At 55.3% G+C, this 15,578-nt stretch overlaps 3 protein-coding genes across 3 annotated transcripts; 2 read left to right on the top strand and 1 right to left on the bottom strand.

The window, feature by feature from the left end:
* Positions 1 to 3,622: 3,622 nt before the first annotated feature.
* CTAM01_09510 (uncharacterized protein) lies at positions 3,623 to 7,788 on the top strand (the record flags this gene model as incomplete). The annotated part of the gene is made up of 4 exons (XM_060525529.1): positions 3,623 to 4,616; positions 4,679 to 4,750; positions 4,813 to 5,031; positions 5,084 to 7,788. The coding sequence occupies 4 exons, from the start codon at positions 3,623 to 3,625 to the stop codon at positions 7,786 to 7,788; spliced, it is 3,990 nt and encodes a 1,329-aa protein (XP_060379775.1).
* Positions 7,789 to 9,491: 1,703 nt separating this feature from the next.
* Positions 9,492 to 12,639, top strand: CTAM01_09509 (uncharacterized protein; the record flags this gene model as incomplete). Its single annotated transcript, XM_060525528.1, has 2 exons — positions 9,492 to 9,623; positions 9,817 to 12,639. 2 exons carry the CDS (start codon positions 9,492 to 9,494, stop codon positions 12,637 to 12,639), a joined length of 2,955 nt encoding a protein of 984 aa, XP_060379774.1.
* A 1,148-nt stretch (positions 12,640 to 13,787) lies between these two features.
* CTAM01_09508 (short chain dehydrogenase) lies at positions 13,788 to 14,597 on the bottom strand (the record flags this gene model as incomplete). The annotated part of the gene is made up of 1 exon (XM_060525527.1): positions 13,788 to 14,597. One exon carries the CDS (start codon positions 14,595 to 14,597, stop codon positions 13,788 to 13,790), a length of 810 nt encoding a protein of 269 aa, XP_060379773.1.
* Positions 14,598 to 15,578: the final 981 nt, after the last annotated feature.

The raw sequence follows: 15,578 nt of genomic DNA, 5'->3' as shown, positions 1-15,578 counted from the left end.
AATGCTACTTTCTTTCCAGGTTTCTCTCCAGCTTTCTTGCCTCGGTTTGCGGACCACAAATAATTACATAGTGCTGGATACCAGGGAGTAGTGTCCAATCTAACACGGCACAACACGACACAACAGACACACACATATACACACGCATACCTAATATTCGCATACACAAGCACACGCACACACGCACACTCAGAAAAGTAATTAGTGCCGGCCAGAACGCCAAAATCCAAGACAAGCCACAGGCTGGCGGTTTCTGCGACGTCATATCCCAACAGAGGAAAGGCCCGTCAGGAGCCAAGCAGCAAGTGACAAGCGGTGGTCGGAGGGGTGTGTGGCGCCTGTCTAACCCCTTAACCCCTGCCTGTAGCCCGTTTTACACCACGACGTTGGTACGGACTCGCGGAGCGGTAGCTGCAAGTACTTTGCCCATCTTGGGGACTAGGTACGTCTGCGCCTAAGGTAGGTAATCTGGGTCTGGAGTCTGGAGTCTGGCCGCTCACTACCTAACCACCTGTACTCCGTACCATGCCGACGCATCCCACACGCCGAGGGAGCAAGCAATGGGAAGTAATTTCAAGGCGCCAAATCTGTCCGTAAGTACCTTGGGAAAGCACGGTAGGTGCTGGGCAGAAAGTCGTGGGCGGATAATGCAAGTGGCAATGCGAGGGTGGGAATGGGGTCAAGCGGCCAGCCCTGACTTCCGCGAGGCCGCGAAGACCGCGAAATGACCCCTCCCCTATTGAATCCTCAGCGTCTCTCTCCCGCCTCTCTCTTCATGGGGTCTCTTTCCCGCATGTGCATTCTCCTCCACCAAAAATGTACACAGCGTGTGAAGCGTGTGTCGTCTTCCCCACTTGAGCTGGTGCTCTTGCGATTTGCCCGCGCGCTCCGTGCACGCACTGTGGGTCGAACATGGTACAACCTGTGGTCGTAGCTTTTCATCCTCCGCAGTAAAGGGATGTGACCAAAGTGACCCCCCTCGAGCACTCCTTACTCGGGTCGGTAATGTAATTCCTATGTTATCAAGATTGCCTACCAATCTGTACCACATATCATAAGGTAGAGAAGGGGAAAAAGGGAAGGCGGCGTGACGACTAGTGAATGAACCCCTCAAGGTGTCTACAGAGTAAGGTAGCTGCAGCTGCAACTGATCTGGCCTAAGTAGGTAGATTGAGAAGTACCTACTTAGGTATCTTAGGTACCTTGTCCCTGGCGTTGACCACTACCATGGCCATGTCGACTGAATGAGGGAATGACAGACGGAAGAGAAGGATCTAGAGTCGGCAATTCGAAGCACAGGAAAGAAGCAAGCCCGTGAAGCAATTCAAGAACCAAATGCCTGGTTCTCATTGCCTCCAATAGCCGTTGCTGCGTCATGATATGGCTTTGGCGAGGAAGGAAGGTGCAAGATACGATGCGGTGCTTTCCTTCCCTTCCTGTCCTCGACTAAGGCAGTTCTCATGTCTGAGGTGATACGCTCTCCAACCTACCTTAAGGTAAGGCACCTGGGCACTGCAGTAGGTACCTTGGCGTACCTGAGGAGGTATCGAAGTATTCAACATCCAATGTTTTTGATCTCTTGACCTTTAGGTATTCCAACAGACAGGCAATTCTATTCTGCCTCGCAGCAAGTTGGATGTGACCGGTCCGACTTGGTACTGCTCACTGGGTATGCAACCATATTCCTACTCGGAAACTATGGTTGGACCGGCAATCATTGTTCGTCCAGTTACTCCGGCGAGTTGGCTATTGTTGGTGATGCTGATGTGATGGGATGTTCAACTTGTCAAGTGCTGCTGCCCTGCCACGCCTTATTTAATGTTCCCCTCCTCTTAAAGTGCGCCGGGGCCACACCAGACGAGACCACTAAGCCAAACCAGCAATCAGATGGAACTGTCGCAGGAATTGTGCCGCCAAACCTCCACAGACAGGCACAGTGACCACACATACTACACCAGAACTACCCGCCGCACACCACGCACCGTGCCTCGCCGAACCTCAGCATCACTTCACTTTGCATTGTCCAACTCTCCTCCTCGGTGAAATCATTAAACGCTGAATTGGATCTTGCAGAGTCTGGGAGGAAGAACCGGGACTGCAACCGCGACTGAAGTGGAACCAGCAGGACCGGGACTGAGACTGACTCTGATGCAGTCCTCAGTGAACTGCGGCCTCACTCACTCATACCTTACCTTGCTCTTACTCACTGCCCGCTCCCTGATTCTGAAGAAGTACCTCTGCTTCTTGCTCAGCTTACTTTATTTCCACAAGTCGAAGCGCTCCTCTCATTGCACAGTGTGTGCGATTCTCAAATCGCTGCGGCACGCATCTGCGGATACACGCGCACATACACACACACACACTGGCTTCCTCTCTCCTCGCTGTATTCGCAGACGAGTGAGTCCTCGACACCACCACGCTTTCACTCGACTGGCTCTCGATTCATAAGGTACGGAAACATGGACCTGTCCCTACCTTACCTCTACCTGACATCGCCTTACCTTGCCTTGCCTTACCTTACTTTTCCGATATTGGCCTTGCCGCTTCAGGAACCTCATCTCACCCTGCTCTCCTCAATCATCGCCCAGCCAGAGGCAAGGTACCTTCTCACTTACCTAAGAAAAGTACCCCCCAAACACACCCAGTGCCGCACTCTGATTTTCGCGTAAAGAGTACTTGCACCACTCGCTGCTAAGGTACCCTCTCCCCACCCCCGGTACCTTCCCTGGATTGAGGTACCTTCCCTTCCTTGCACCCCCAAACGAAACGCTCCCCTTCACACTTTCCTTCGCTCTTGCTCTTCCGGGACATCATTCACTTCTCTCACTCCTCTGAGAATTGTCCTTCTTGTCTCTATCCTCCTTTACCTCACTGTCTCCTGTCTGTTGCTGGTTATTTTGCTCCTTTGTTGCTTACCAGATTCACAGACCTTCAACATCACAATTCCTCGCAGAATCCCGTGGCAGCAACTACACGCAGTGCGCACCACCCCCTTAGACCCTTCCTCCCCCCAGCGTTATTTCGCGGTCCACCGCCCGAGGGCCCCCCGAGTCCTGTCGCTTTTGGGCCAACGTCCCCGATCTAAACTCCACACCCTTTCCTTTCGCCTCCTGCCGTCGACGACATTCTCTCTCTTCCCCCCAAGAGCACCACCTCCACGACACGACCACACGCAGAGAGGAGTGTGCTCTCTACCTCAGCAATCCCTCCTCGCACCGACTACACCAGACCGAGTCTGCGAAACTTCATGAATACTTTCGGCTCGTTCGCGTTCCTCTAGCAGCCCTTTACTTGCCTTAGCAGCGGCTATCACAAAAACCCCGACCCTCTTTCCCTCCCAAATTCCCTCTCCGTCTGCGCCAAAGACTCAATTTTGGGAGAAAAAAGAAGGAGACTCGACCACTCTGAACAGCGCTCGCCTCCCACTCGACCGCGCCCAATTCAGCCCTTATACTACCCTTTCGATACTCTTGATACCCTCTGCATACTCGACTCTGCTCTACCCGCGACGAATAGGCTCCTGCTGCCAGATCTTCAACGATCTCCCTCTCTCGTCGCCCTGCGCTCGCGCCCGACTCATTCCGCTCGTCCTCGTCACGGAAGCTGAGCCAGGACTCGCTCCATGGAAAGTCGAGCTGCCACAACTGAATCCAAGCATACATATCCAACGTCTCCTTGGATCCAAGCCCCCACGATATCATCGTCTACTTCGGGTTCCTACTTCGGCGACGCTTCCTCTCGCGTTCCGGCCCAGCTAGACTTCTGGCCCTTGCTCTTTCCGCAACAAGCCTCAGTCTACCAAGCGCAGTTGCTACACTACACCAATCTCGTCTCACCGGGACGAGGAGGCGGCTTGCACCAACCTCAAGCGCTTCCTCAGGCGACGGTGGCTACCCCTCAGATCCAGGCGGCCCCTCGGTCCAGATCAACCTCCAAGGTCTCAAACAAGGAAATCTCCTCAACCAAGGGTTCCCAAGGAGGCCATGGGAATAGAGCCGTGCAGACTAAAGACAAAGGCGATCGCGCTGTCATAACAGGCAAGGACGCTCCGTCCAAGATGCAGCAGTCATCGCAGCAACAACCGGAGCTTTCACATCCACTCCCTGCACGCCCTGCAGCCAGGACCGGCAATGGACAGTCTCATTCCAACTCCATGCCCTCGACTCCCCAACAACATGCTAGAAACTTCTCGTTCGAGTCGCGGGAACCTTCGCCAACCGCCACAAACAATCACTCTCCTCGCTCTGCCTACTCAGAGACCAACAGCAACCTTCCCTCATTACGACCCCTCCCTCCCCGGCTTGGCGGCTGCAAATATGAGACTTCTCAGATCAATTCGAAGAGGCGTATGCCCTACAGCATAGGAAGCGACAAGCTGGATAAGACCAGCCTCGACAAGATCAAGAGCAAGCTGTCGGAAGATGTGGAGACGAAGCTGACCACAGATATGCGGGAGTTGTACGACAGGTTACGACCGACTGACAAAGTTGAAGAAAACCGTCAAAAGCTCGTCGTCAAGCTGGAGAAGATGTTTAACGAGGAATGGCCTGGAAATGACATTCGCGTGCATCTCTTTGGCTCCTCAGGCAACTTACTTTGCTCGGACGACGCTGATGGTTCGTGGGCTCTCTTAACACTGGGCTGGCGCTTGGGGATGCAGTGCTAACTGTCTCCATAGTTGATATCTGCATTACAACGCCTTGGAAGGACTTGGAGTATGTCTGCACGATTGCAGCATTGCTTGCGAAGAGTACGTAAACCATTTCTTGCACAGGAATCTAACAACAAGACTTCTGACACGAACTACTACAGAGGGCATGGAAAAGGTCGTCTGCATCTCAGGCGCCAAAGTTCCCATCGTCAAGATCTGGGACCCCGAGCTCGGCCTCGCTTGCGACATGAATGTGAACAATACTCTGGCGTTGGAGAACACGAGAATGGTCCGAACATACGTCGAGATCGATCCTCGAGTGCGGCCCTTGGCCATGGTTATCAAGTACTGGACACGGCAGAGGATTGTAAACGATGCTGGTATGGGTTAAATACCCCCTTGACTCTTCGCACATTTTACTGATCGGAACAGCGTTTGGTGGTACTCTCAGTTCTTACACGTGGATCTGCCTCATTATTGGATTTCTCCAGCTTCGCGACCCGCCAGTGCTTCCCTCCCTTCACCAGCGCCAGCATCAGCGGCTCCCTAAGAACGGCGGGCCCGAGAGCGCATTCGCTGATGACTTGGAAAAACTGAGCGGATTCGGCGCGAAGAATGAGGCGTCTTTGGGTGAGCTCTTGTTCCAGTTCTTCCGCTTCTACGCACACGAGTTCGACTACGATAAGTACGTTATATCAATTCGTCTTGGACGGAAGGCAACGCGAATGGAAAAGGGATGGCACATTGGCATAAATAACCATTTGTGTGTGGAGGAGCCATTCAACACCGCTCGCAACCTGGGCAACACTGCGGATGAGTACTCGTTCCGTGGACTTCATCTGGAGTTACGACGAGCGTTTGACCTCATCTCAGAAGGGAAACTGGGTGAATGCTGCGAACAATACGTCTACCCCAAAGAAGAGACACCGGTGTTCCAGCGCCCTCCAAATACTTCGAGGCCGGTCATGATCCGCAGCTCTTCTCAGCAGCACTCCGGTAGAGGCCGTGGAAACTTCCGTGGAGGTCGACACTCGAATAACTTCCAGCGGAATGCAAACTCGAACAGGAGAGCTTCGTCCAGCGTCGCTTACGACACCAACACCATGTACATGCCCCAAGTGGCTATGACTCCCCAGGATCTTGCGTGGTACGCGCAACAGGCACAGTCCCACCAGCAATATCCCGCGCTTGTAGGTGCAGCCATGGCCGCCCAGGTTCAGCAAGAAAATAACATTCGGTTCCAGCTCTATACTCAATCCCAGGTTTATCAGCAAGTCCAGGCTCAGATGGCTGCCCAAATGCACGCTGCTCAGAGGATGCAGGGGTCCTCTTCAGCTACGCAGCAGGGTCCAGAACGGTCCAGGACCAACTCCTTTGACAATCCGCCCCTGAGTGCCCCCATCGCTGGCCCTCAAGATTGGTACAGCATGTACGGAGTACCCATGGCGGCGTATTACGGCCAGTCCAGCTTCGCCTATCCCTCTTCGCCGGCGACAGTGGCGACTAGCACGCCAGAATATCGAAGAGGCCTTCAAAGATCGTCAGCAACAACAGAGTCGGGCGCCTCGACTTCCGGAAGCTCACTAAGGTCGCAGTCACAGCCTGCCTCCCGCTCTGCTCCTACAGCACAGCACAATCAGGCTTATACAGGAAACAGCGCGTCGGTTAATACCAATTTAAATCCCACTCGGCAAGTGAACGGAATCCCGGTCTCGAACGGCGTTCCAAGCGACGTCGAGTACGACGAAGCCTCCCAGGCCCCAGCGAGCGATTCGCCTGCCTCTGACGAAGGAGCTTATTTGGGTTACTACGTTTCAGATGCCTCCAGTCCGGCGCACTCCCAAGTAGCGCCCAACGCCATAGCCTTTGCGGACACGACCCAGCCAGCCCAGGGACGGCGTAGGTTGTCAACCGAGGTTCCGCAGACTATCCTGGACCGCAGAATGCGAAGAACATCTCGTTCACCGTCTCCCCTTGGCCATGCCCGGGCGTTCTCTAGCGGAGGTAGCTCGGTAGCATCCGCTCCGGTGGTTGCGTCTGGCAGTACGAACGGTCCTCGAGCAGCCTCGCGGCCTTTGATAGTCAACGGCACTGGATCATCTCTTCGCACGAGTTCGACGCCATCGCAACGTCACAATCCTGCCGTGGTTTCAACGGAATCAAACCCAACTGACGATCAAGGCCGCTCGTCTCAGGAAAACACGCTGCAAGTTCAAGGTCTCGGCATCACCGGATACACCTCAGATCAGTTGGACGGCCAGGCTTTTCCAAGGTCTGAATCAGCTCAGATTCCCGTGTCTGAGCGGACTCCGGTGATTGTTAACGGTACTACCACGCCATCGTCGACCACCAATGCGACTGCCTCGGCTTCACCAACTTCTGTTTCTGCACCCCAGCAGCCTGCGTCCCAGGCGATCGACGACGCTTCATTCCGTGACAGGATTGCACTCATGTCGATGAATCAGTATGCTTGGTCACCGCAAGCTCAAGTGCAATCGCAACCATATCCAGACATCGCAAATGGCATGCAGCCATCCCTTCGCCAGAGAGCGCTATCGAGACAGCAAAGTGGAGTAATAGCGCCACTTGATCTCGCAACTCGAGAAAATAGGATGAATGGCCACCAGTTGAGCATTGACGCACAGCACCTGTCGCCAATCAACGAGACCAGATCTCCTTCACCGACAGTTGTGAGAAAGAATGACTTTGCATCAAGAGTTGATCAGCTTCCGCCAGCTTCCCAAAGCTCAGCACCGAAGGCTCACGCCGAGCCTTCTGGCTCAGGACACCGACCGAACGACACCAAGGGCTCGGCTGGAAAGGAATCCAAGCAAGGGCATGCATCTACTCATTCGCCGAAGCGATCCTCGACGGCCAACCAGCGCTCATCCCAAGCGACAACACAGGCTCAGGCGCAGTCACACAGCTCCGGTCAGGCTCAGGTCCATTCCCCAAGGGTTAATGGCGTTCGAGAGAATGGCCATACACGCAGTGCCAAAAGCGAAAGCCACGGCCCTGAGAGCTCATGGCAGAAGGCCACAAAGGGCCGCAAAAAGGGTGCTGACACGAAGAATCACGGCGGATCTGCCTCTAGCGAGCAGCCACCCAAGCACGACGCAGACCGGAAGGGCGGCTAAGGGCATGAGAAACACGTCGCAATTGCACACGACTGCGGTTATCACTGCACGGCAGAAAGCTACTCGTGCTTTCTTGGATAGGGCACAGGCGAGACGAGTGGCCTCTGCAGAAGCGGAAGGGCTATCCTATTGCAAACTTTGGCAACGCACAAGTATTGGACACTCTGCTTCTGGATTAGAGCAATGAGTTTGGTCATTAGTCGTAGCAGGCATTCTGCAATGCCCTCGCGGCCTGGAGGTGGTGAGCGGGGCCTCGGGAATCGAGTTAGTACGGCGACGAACACCGTTCACCAGGTAGACTTATAGTGGTCAAGTCCTGTTCGATGGTGGCCACCACAACTGGCCAAAGCAAACAAATATCAGATCAGCAAATGGGCATGAGGATCTGCAGACAGCAACACGTTGAAGAATTGCACGGGGAGGAATGCCAGTTCAGCGAGACGGTATTGGCTCAAACATGGAAATTGGAGAGAGCATTGCTATGCCTCAATCGTCTTTTTGTTCGTTCCCCCCTATCGAGGCTCTCCAAAGGGGGAACACTGTTGCGTTATATTGGGCGGCAGGGTTTATTATTTGTCTCATTGCATCTGCAGCAACGGTCTTCGAAATGGGTCACGGTTAGGCATGCGTTATCAAGTTTCCTTTTGTCAACAAAGTCATACCATGGGGGATAGGGTACATGGAGAGGAAGCAAGACGGTGTGTGGATGATAACGGAACAAGGGCTGTATTTAGGACGGCTTCGATTGTCATGAAATACCCGGCAGGGAATGGTTGGGCACCTGTCTCTGAAGAGAGATGACAGAGGAAGCCAGCATGACCGCATCAAAGGAAAGGAGTGGAAAAAAGACATCAATGATCAGTGTCAATGTAAGCAGATAGACGGGAAGCGTTTAAAAAAAAAGGCCATTATTTCATAGCACTTTGCAGGAGTACGTGCGGGTGACGTTCCTTGATGTGAAGATCAGGCCGCCAGTCAGTCAGTCAGTCTCAGGGATGATTGCAAGTGATGAACTTTGTCTGACTCTGTACAGCCATTTTCAGATGCCATTTGAAGCCATCGCCATTTGAGGTGTTGTCAGGTAAGTTGTGCAACCCAGGATAAGGGTCTCAGGAAGCGACGCAAGATTACGTCATCGGGATGCAGTGGTTTGAACCCCGCAATCAGCCTTATTTCAGGTGGCCGGTGCTCTCCAAAGAGTCCCAGGGCAATGACAATGCCACCGCGGCCCCTGCTAAGCAGGCAAACCGCAAAAGGCAAAATTCCCAACGTGGCCTGGCCGGCCGGCTGGCCCCCAAAACGTCCTCGTATTTTGCCCCCTCCTAAGGTATCCCTTGTCCCCAAGGATGCAGCTGCTTATTTCCCTCGCCCAGGCAGAAGCCATTCATCTGTGGCCCCATGAAACGCAGTTTGAAGACCGTCCCGTTTCGCTGCCATTTTGATTGTTTCTGAGAACCGGAAAGCAGTCCGTCCCGTGTCTGTCTCCCAAGTATACGGATACTATACTAGGTACACTGAGCGACAACGTATCAACGTTAGACTGCGAGTTCCTCTGATTCCGTCATCCCCCTCACCAAAGGTCGCTGGATGTTTGGGAAATGAGTGATCCCTGCGTTTTCGCGTATCCTTGGTTCGGACCGCCGTTCTCCCCTGCCGCTGCCACATCGCATTGCATCTGGGTCGCAGCAGCTTGGGATTGAGTGATGGTTCGCCAACGCAGCCGGAGCGATGTTGCCTCGCCCACGTCTCCCAAGATTCGGCGGTTGAGCAATGCGCTCCGCAAGATATCGAGCATCAGCTCGGCAAAGGACGATGGTAGTAGGTCTAGCAGTACGGTGAGTTTTTGGAAATCTCCACAAACCCCTCGGGGGGGAAAGTTCCCACACTACTGCACGTTCTCTTTCTCCTCCTTCTCCTTTCTTTCTCAACCACTGAACCCACCGGTTCACTGCACCGCTCCCTCTGTGACGTTTTGCAATGGCGATGAGACGCTCGAGCTGTCGGACGCCGCTTACACTACATGAACAGAGACTTGGCGATTTTGAGTTTGGCGGCGGGGATCCGATTGACCGGGGACCTGTTTCGTCCCATGGGTCCAGCTCCGCCGGCGGGGGCTACGGCAGCGGCAGCGGCAGCGGCACCGTGAATGAGTCGGACGTCCAACTTCGTCAGATTCAACAGTTGACGCAACGCGTCGGCTCGACGCTCGCGAGCAAGGACGCCGATGCCGCGTACAAGGAATACGCCAAAGTCAAGGATCATGTAGCCTTGTGTCGGGCCCTGTTGCGCAAGTCCACACCATCGCCCGGGCCGCCGGGGCAGGCGACCGGAGCGGCAACGGCGGCGTGGGCGGAGGGAGGTCGGGGACCGTCACGGGAGTCGTCGCTTGAGGTGCCGCAGAGCCCTGCGTCGATATTGACTCGGTCTTCGTTTAGCGGGAGGAGTCTCTCGGAAGTGACGACCGGCCAGAGCGCAGGTTCACGTCCGATGCGTGAGATTTGCCTGTCTGCCGTCCGCGACTGGAAGGGGTGCATCGAGTCGCTGGTGGAAGCGCTCGAGCTCTCGCTGTCAGAGACATATCGAAGTTACGAGCCCGATGCCACGCTGAGCATGGTGAAGTCGCTCTTCCAGGATAAAGTCTTCCGCGCCGCTGCGATCCAGCAGATGAGGAGGGCGAGCATCATCAAGACGTTCTCGCCCAGTCCGGACTTTTTTCCGCTCTACGACATACGCTTCAGGAACCATGATCGGGTGAAGCAGGATCTCGTCGAGGTGACGCGGGTTCTGCAACTAGGCGAATCGGGCGTCACGGACGAGAGGCCGGTGAAGGAGCTCGCCGTCGCACCGCGCGGGGACGCCGTTCTCGAGTTTGCGAATATTGGCGCCGAAAACGGGGCGGAAGCGGAAGCGGAAGCGGTGCCCGTGCTACGATACCGCGTCTCGTCGTTTTTGCTGGCCGAGACGTCGCCCGTCTTTGAGAGGATGTTCACCGAGCACGCGCACATTGAGGTCCACGACGACGAGGACCTGACGGACCAGCTCGCGCCGCCGCCGACGGCGTATATCTGCCCCGACGGCACCGAAGCGAAGCTCTACCGCATGCCGCAGCGCGAAGGCGACCGCGAGCAGGCGCTCACGATCCTCCTGCACGCGGCGCACATGCACAACGATAAAGTGCCGCGCGAGGTGACTTTCGAGCAGCTGGTCGCCATCGCGGAGGTGTGCCTGCGGTACCGGTGCACGTCGCCGCTGGAGCTGTTTGTCGAGCACCGCTGGCTGCCGCAGTGGATTCACCGGGGCAGCGAGGCGATGCCGCGGGGTTGGTTGCTGATTAGCTATGCTTTTGGGTTCCGGCAGCTGTTTACGCGCATGTCCAAGACGGTGATTTTGAATCTTGTGGACGAGGACGAGTTGGAGGGGATGCACGTGGCGTGGCCGAGGAGGATCAAGGAGAAGATTTGGGGGGTGAGGGGGGCGAAGATGGCGCAGGTTGAGGAGTGTTGCGTGAGTACGATTCGGGAGTATCTGAGGCCGCCTTGTCGTGCTGTTCCGCCACCGGGCTCGGATTCGTCTTCCGTTGAGGTAGCGTCCACGCCCGCGACGAATACGTCTGCCAACCCGGCCTTGATGTTCACCAGCACGCCCAGGTGTCCCAAGGGAAGTCACAGCTGCGACGCGACGAATCTGGGCTGGCTGATGCTCGTTTACGGCGAGCTGGAGCTTCTGCCCACCATCATGAACTCGTCGGTTCTCGGACACCTGGCAGCTGGCTCCCAGCAGCAGCAATACTCACCACCTCGTCGAAGTCTGGCACAGCTCGTCGATCTGTTGCGGACCATTGCCAGTCCGCCGCTGGCGGTTCACAAGGGCGGGGTATGCGATCCCGCACCGGCGTTCCGCGCCGCGATTAATGATATTTACAATAGCGTGTCTGGGTTGACGTTGCATGATGTCAGTGGACGGGCTCACGGGTGGGGGCTATCGCGGCACCGGTCTACGCAGCCGCAGGCTGTTTTACATAGGGGGTTGAGGAGTTTTTCTGACGGGAAGAAGGTTGATCTGCAGCTTGGGCAGCAGGGAATCCAGGAGCTGCTGGAACAGGAACGGGGGCAAAAGCAGGACCAGGAACAGGGCAAGGTCCTCGAGAGGTCTGACGCGGTACGGTTGTTGATTTTGGAGAGGTGCGTGGAGAGTGTGGAGGACCTGCGTGCGGCGGCGCTGGTGAATCGGAGATTTTATGAGACGTTTCGGGAGAACGAGGAGGTCTTGATGGGGCGGTTCGTCGGGGACGCGAGGTTGAGGACGTTGATGAAGTTGACTTCTATGGATGTCGTCGCGGCGGGGGAGAATAAGGTGCCCAAGGGGGATGCTGACGCTATGAAGGCGGAGGCGGAGGCCGTTCAACATGTTGTCTCTGACGATGGTTTGGATGGCCGGCTGGTTCGAACGCAGGATGAGACTGTTACGGATGTATTCTTGGCGGTTCCTTCGTCGCCTGGACCTGGGCGTGGGGGAGGCGGCGGCGGCGGCGACGTTTCTGCGTTTGATGAGAGCTCAGAGGACGAGGGCGAGGTGTTGAGCGAGGATGAGGCGAGGCGGATATTGTGGCCGCCTGAGGTGATGGTCTCGCCTGCCCAGGAGACGTCGCCTTCTTCGCCAAAGCGGCTGCAGTTAGAGCCTTTAGAGCCCGGGTCCGGGTCTGATATAATGACGGAGAAAGGGGTGATGAGGGAAAAGTTCCGGACTAGTGACGCCGCGTTTGTGGAGGAGAAGATGTTGTTGGAGGGAGAGGATAAGCATCTGAGGGACGAGCGGGATAGGAGAATTGGTCTTTTGCCAGGGGATGGGTGAGTGGCTTTCCATCGTGGGTACTGGGTTTGAAGCAGGGATACTGGTATGTGCATTAAGCGTGGAGTTTCTTCATCTGATTACGGTAATATTTCAGTCTCATCCTGGGAAAATCATCTTAGCAAATGGAATTGCAGAGATAGGAAGTGGTTTAGGACGAAGCTTACGAGAGGTAGAAAAAGGCAGCTCGTACGGATAGAATCCCCCGTATTCCACCAAGATGCCTTTCTAGTCGGGATAGTAGACGATCGTCTACCCGCCGGTTCCAGGATGGTGATAGGTTCTCTCGAGACAAAGTTGGAGTTCCCGCAACTGTTCCTCACTTTCTGACTGTGGTTTTTCTCCAGATGGGAGGCGGCGTCGCCTGACCAGCTGTTATTCCGTTCAGAATAAGGTTGACCATGGAAGTGGCCTAGAAGCTCAGATGGGTGGTACCCCTCAATTCTTGGTGCCATTTACTCCCCTTACCCTTTTCCAGAGTCTTTGTGTTGTGCCGCACTGGCAATAGCATTTTTGGCTTTGTTTCTTTCGGACTTCGTGTTTTCACATTCTCACGACATCTCAGGGACCATCGAATTTGCCAATGATGTCTCCGAAGGCAGAAATTTCGCGGACGGCGAGCGCGCCCCGCTGCGCAAGACAACCTAATCTCTCAACCGGCCCCGCTTTCTCGAAGATCGTGGCGGACATAGCTCAGTTGGGAGAGCGTCAGACTGAAGTCAACTTCAATCACTTAATCTGAAGGTCGTGTGTTCAATCCACACTGGCCGCATCTTGTGTTTTGTCCTTGTAAGGATCGCGTTCTTTTTGACCTTTTTACCATGGCTACTTACTCGCTTCTGAAGTGATTTGATCGTCATGGTCCCAATGTGATTGAAGTCTGCCTGAGCGAACAGCACCATCAGACTTTTTTGCTTGGACAAACACTTGAGTCGAAGCCCTAATGGTCTCGATGACACGCCAATTGATCCAGCACAGATGATGGTGTTTGGTAATCATAAATAACATTCATAAGGTATCATTTCCTATATCTAGGTTACTTCAAGCTGCTCTGCCATCTCATCAATCACAAGCTTATGAGCAATGCTCGTGACTCTTTTCCCATCCGCGATCCCCCTTCTTCCTCAAACCTCAACGATGAGAAGCCAGGCTCAGGCGTGCGGCCAGTTCCTGTTGAGAACGACACAACTCCCGTTCGCCGACGACGCGATATCCTTATCCGTCAAGAAGACGCAGTACTTTGCCACAGCAGCCGGGTCCAGCCCCGTCTCGCCGCGCTTGTACTCGGGCATGCCCGCCGTGACCTTGGCCATGCCGGCCTGGTTGACGCCCTCGGCGAAGGCGTCCATGATGTTGGTGGTGTCCATGCCGCCGAGCAGCAGCGCGACCGAGTAGATGCCCTTGTCGCCGTAGAAGCCCGCCGTGTTCTTGGTGACGGCCATGACGCCGTGCTTGGACGCCGTGTAGGCGATGCCGGAAGCGAGGCCGCGGTAGCTGGCGTTGGAGCCGATATTGACAATCAGGCCCGCGGGCCCGCCGCTGCCGCTGGCGCCGCCCTGGGCGAGGAACTGGTTGACGGCGTACTTTGTCGTCAGGAAGGGGCCCGTGAGGTTGATGGCGAGGACGCGGTCCCAGGTCTCCTTTGTGCAGTCGCCGGCGGGGTCGAACTTGTCCATGACGCCGGCGTTGTTGACGACGACGTCGAGGCGGCCGAAGCGTTCTACGGTGCCCTTGATGAGGGACTGGACGGAGTCTTCGGAGGTGACGTCGACGACGATGCCGTGGAGCTTGCCGGCGTAGGTGTCGCGGTATTCCGAGGTGACGGCGGCGACGCGGTCCTCGTTGATGTCGGAGATCACGACGTTGGCGCCGGCGACGAGGTAGGCTTCGGCGATGGCTTTGCCTAGGCCGCCGCCGGAGCCGGTGACGATTACGGTCGTGCCGGGGAGGCGGGTCGCCATTGTGTGTGTGAGTTGTGTGACAGGTGTCTGTGTTTGGTTGAGAGAGGAGAGGGGCTTGGCCCGAGTGCGGATAGATTGCGGGATGAGACCTTGAAGGTTTGGTTCTGCTGGTTTGACTTTGGCAAAAGTTTTAAGCTTAGATAAGATTGATAAAGTGGTGAGGTCGATTGCGTGATTGAGTCGTGAGTCGTGAGTGAGTTGTAAGTGAGAGTGAAAGTGAGAGTGAGTGAGGATGTCTTAGAGGCTCTCGAAATCTAATGAGTGAGAGCTCCTCCACGTGCGTCATTGAAGGTCGCCGCCGTGGGCCATTTATGTAGAGCTCTGCATCGTCAGACGGGAAGGAGGGGCAGCTGCGGGGCGATCCTTGGTGGGGGAAAGTAGAAAACAGACGTCTCGATTGGGCGCTGACCTTGGCGCCGTTGACGTGCCCGTGGATCGCTCCAGGGCGCTTTCTCTTCTTACCCCTGGGACTTTGAGGTGTGCCATCGTATTCGGTTTGGGACCGTACATTTATTCGTAAGACTGCAAAAGAATTTAGCTTGTCTTGTTTTTCTTGTCATATTCTCTTGCTTATGGTTGGACTACCTACCCTATCTCATGGAAGCTTCCCTGCGAAATCTTCATGGAAATCCCCCCCGCTTCCCGGTTCGCTTCCACCCCACTACTTATGGTCCAGAAGGTCCGGGTATATGGCCTGGGATCATCCCGTGCGGCACGGTTCATTGACCCTGACTTGCTGCATATGTCGCTGTGCTCATCATGAGGATGAATTCTTCATTGCCATGTGCTTCTATGGGACTTTTGGTAGAATCGACGCTCGACGCAGGGTAGGTCACAGTCGCCAATGCCCCTCTTGAGCTAAGTATCGATGTCTGAGGAACCTCATTGTCTTATCGTCTACTCTAGGCAGACAATTTCCTAAGCGATGGTCAATTCTGGTCATGGATGACGGCCTTTGGCTGCAGATCACAGCTCTGCGCT

The sequence above is a fragment of the Colletotrichum tamarilloi genome (genome assembly GCF_030869305.1).
Source record: "Colletotrichum tamarilloi strain Tom-12 chromosome Unknown Scaffold_38.1, whole genome shotgun sequence".
Lineage (NCBI taxonomy): Eukaryota > Fungi > Ascomycota > Sordariomycetes > Glomerellales > Glomerellaceae > Colletotrichum > Colletotrichum tamarilloi.
This window is presented reverse-complemented; position numbering and strand designations above follow the sequence as displayed.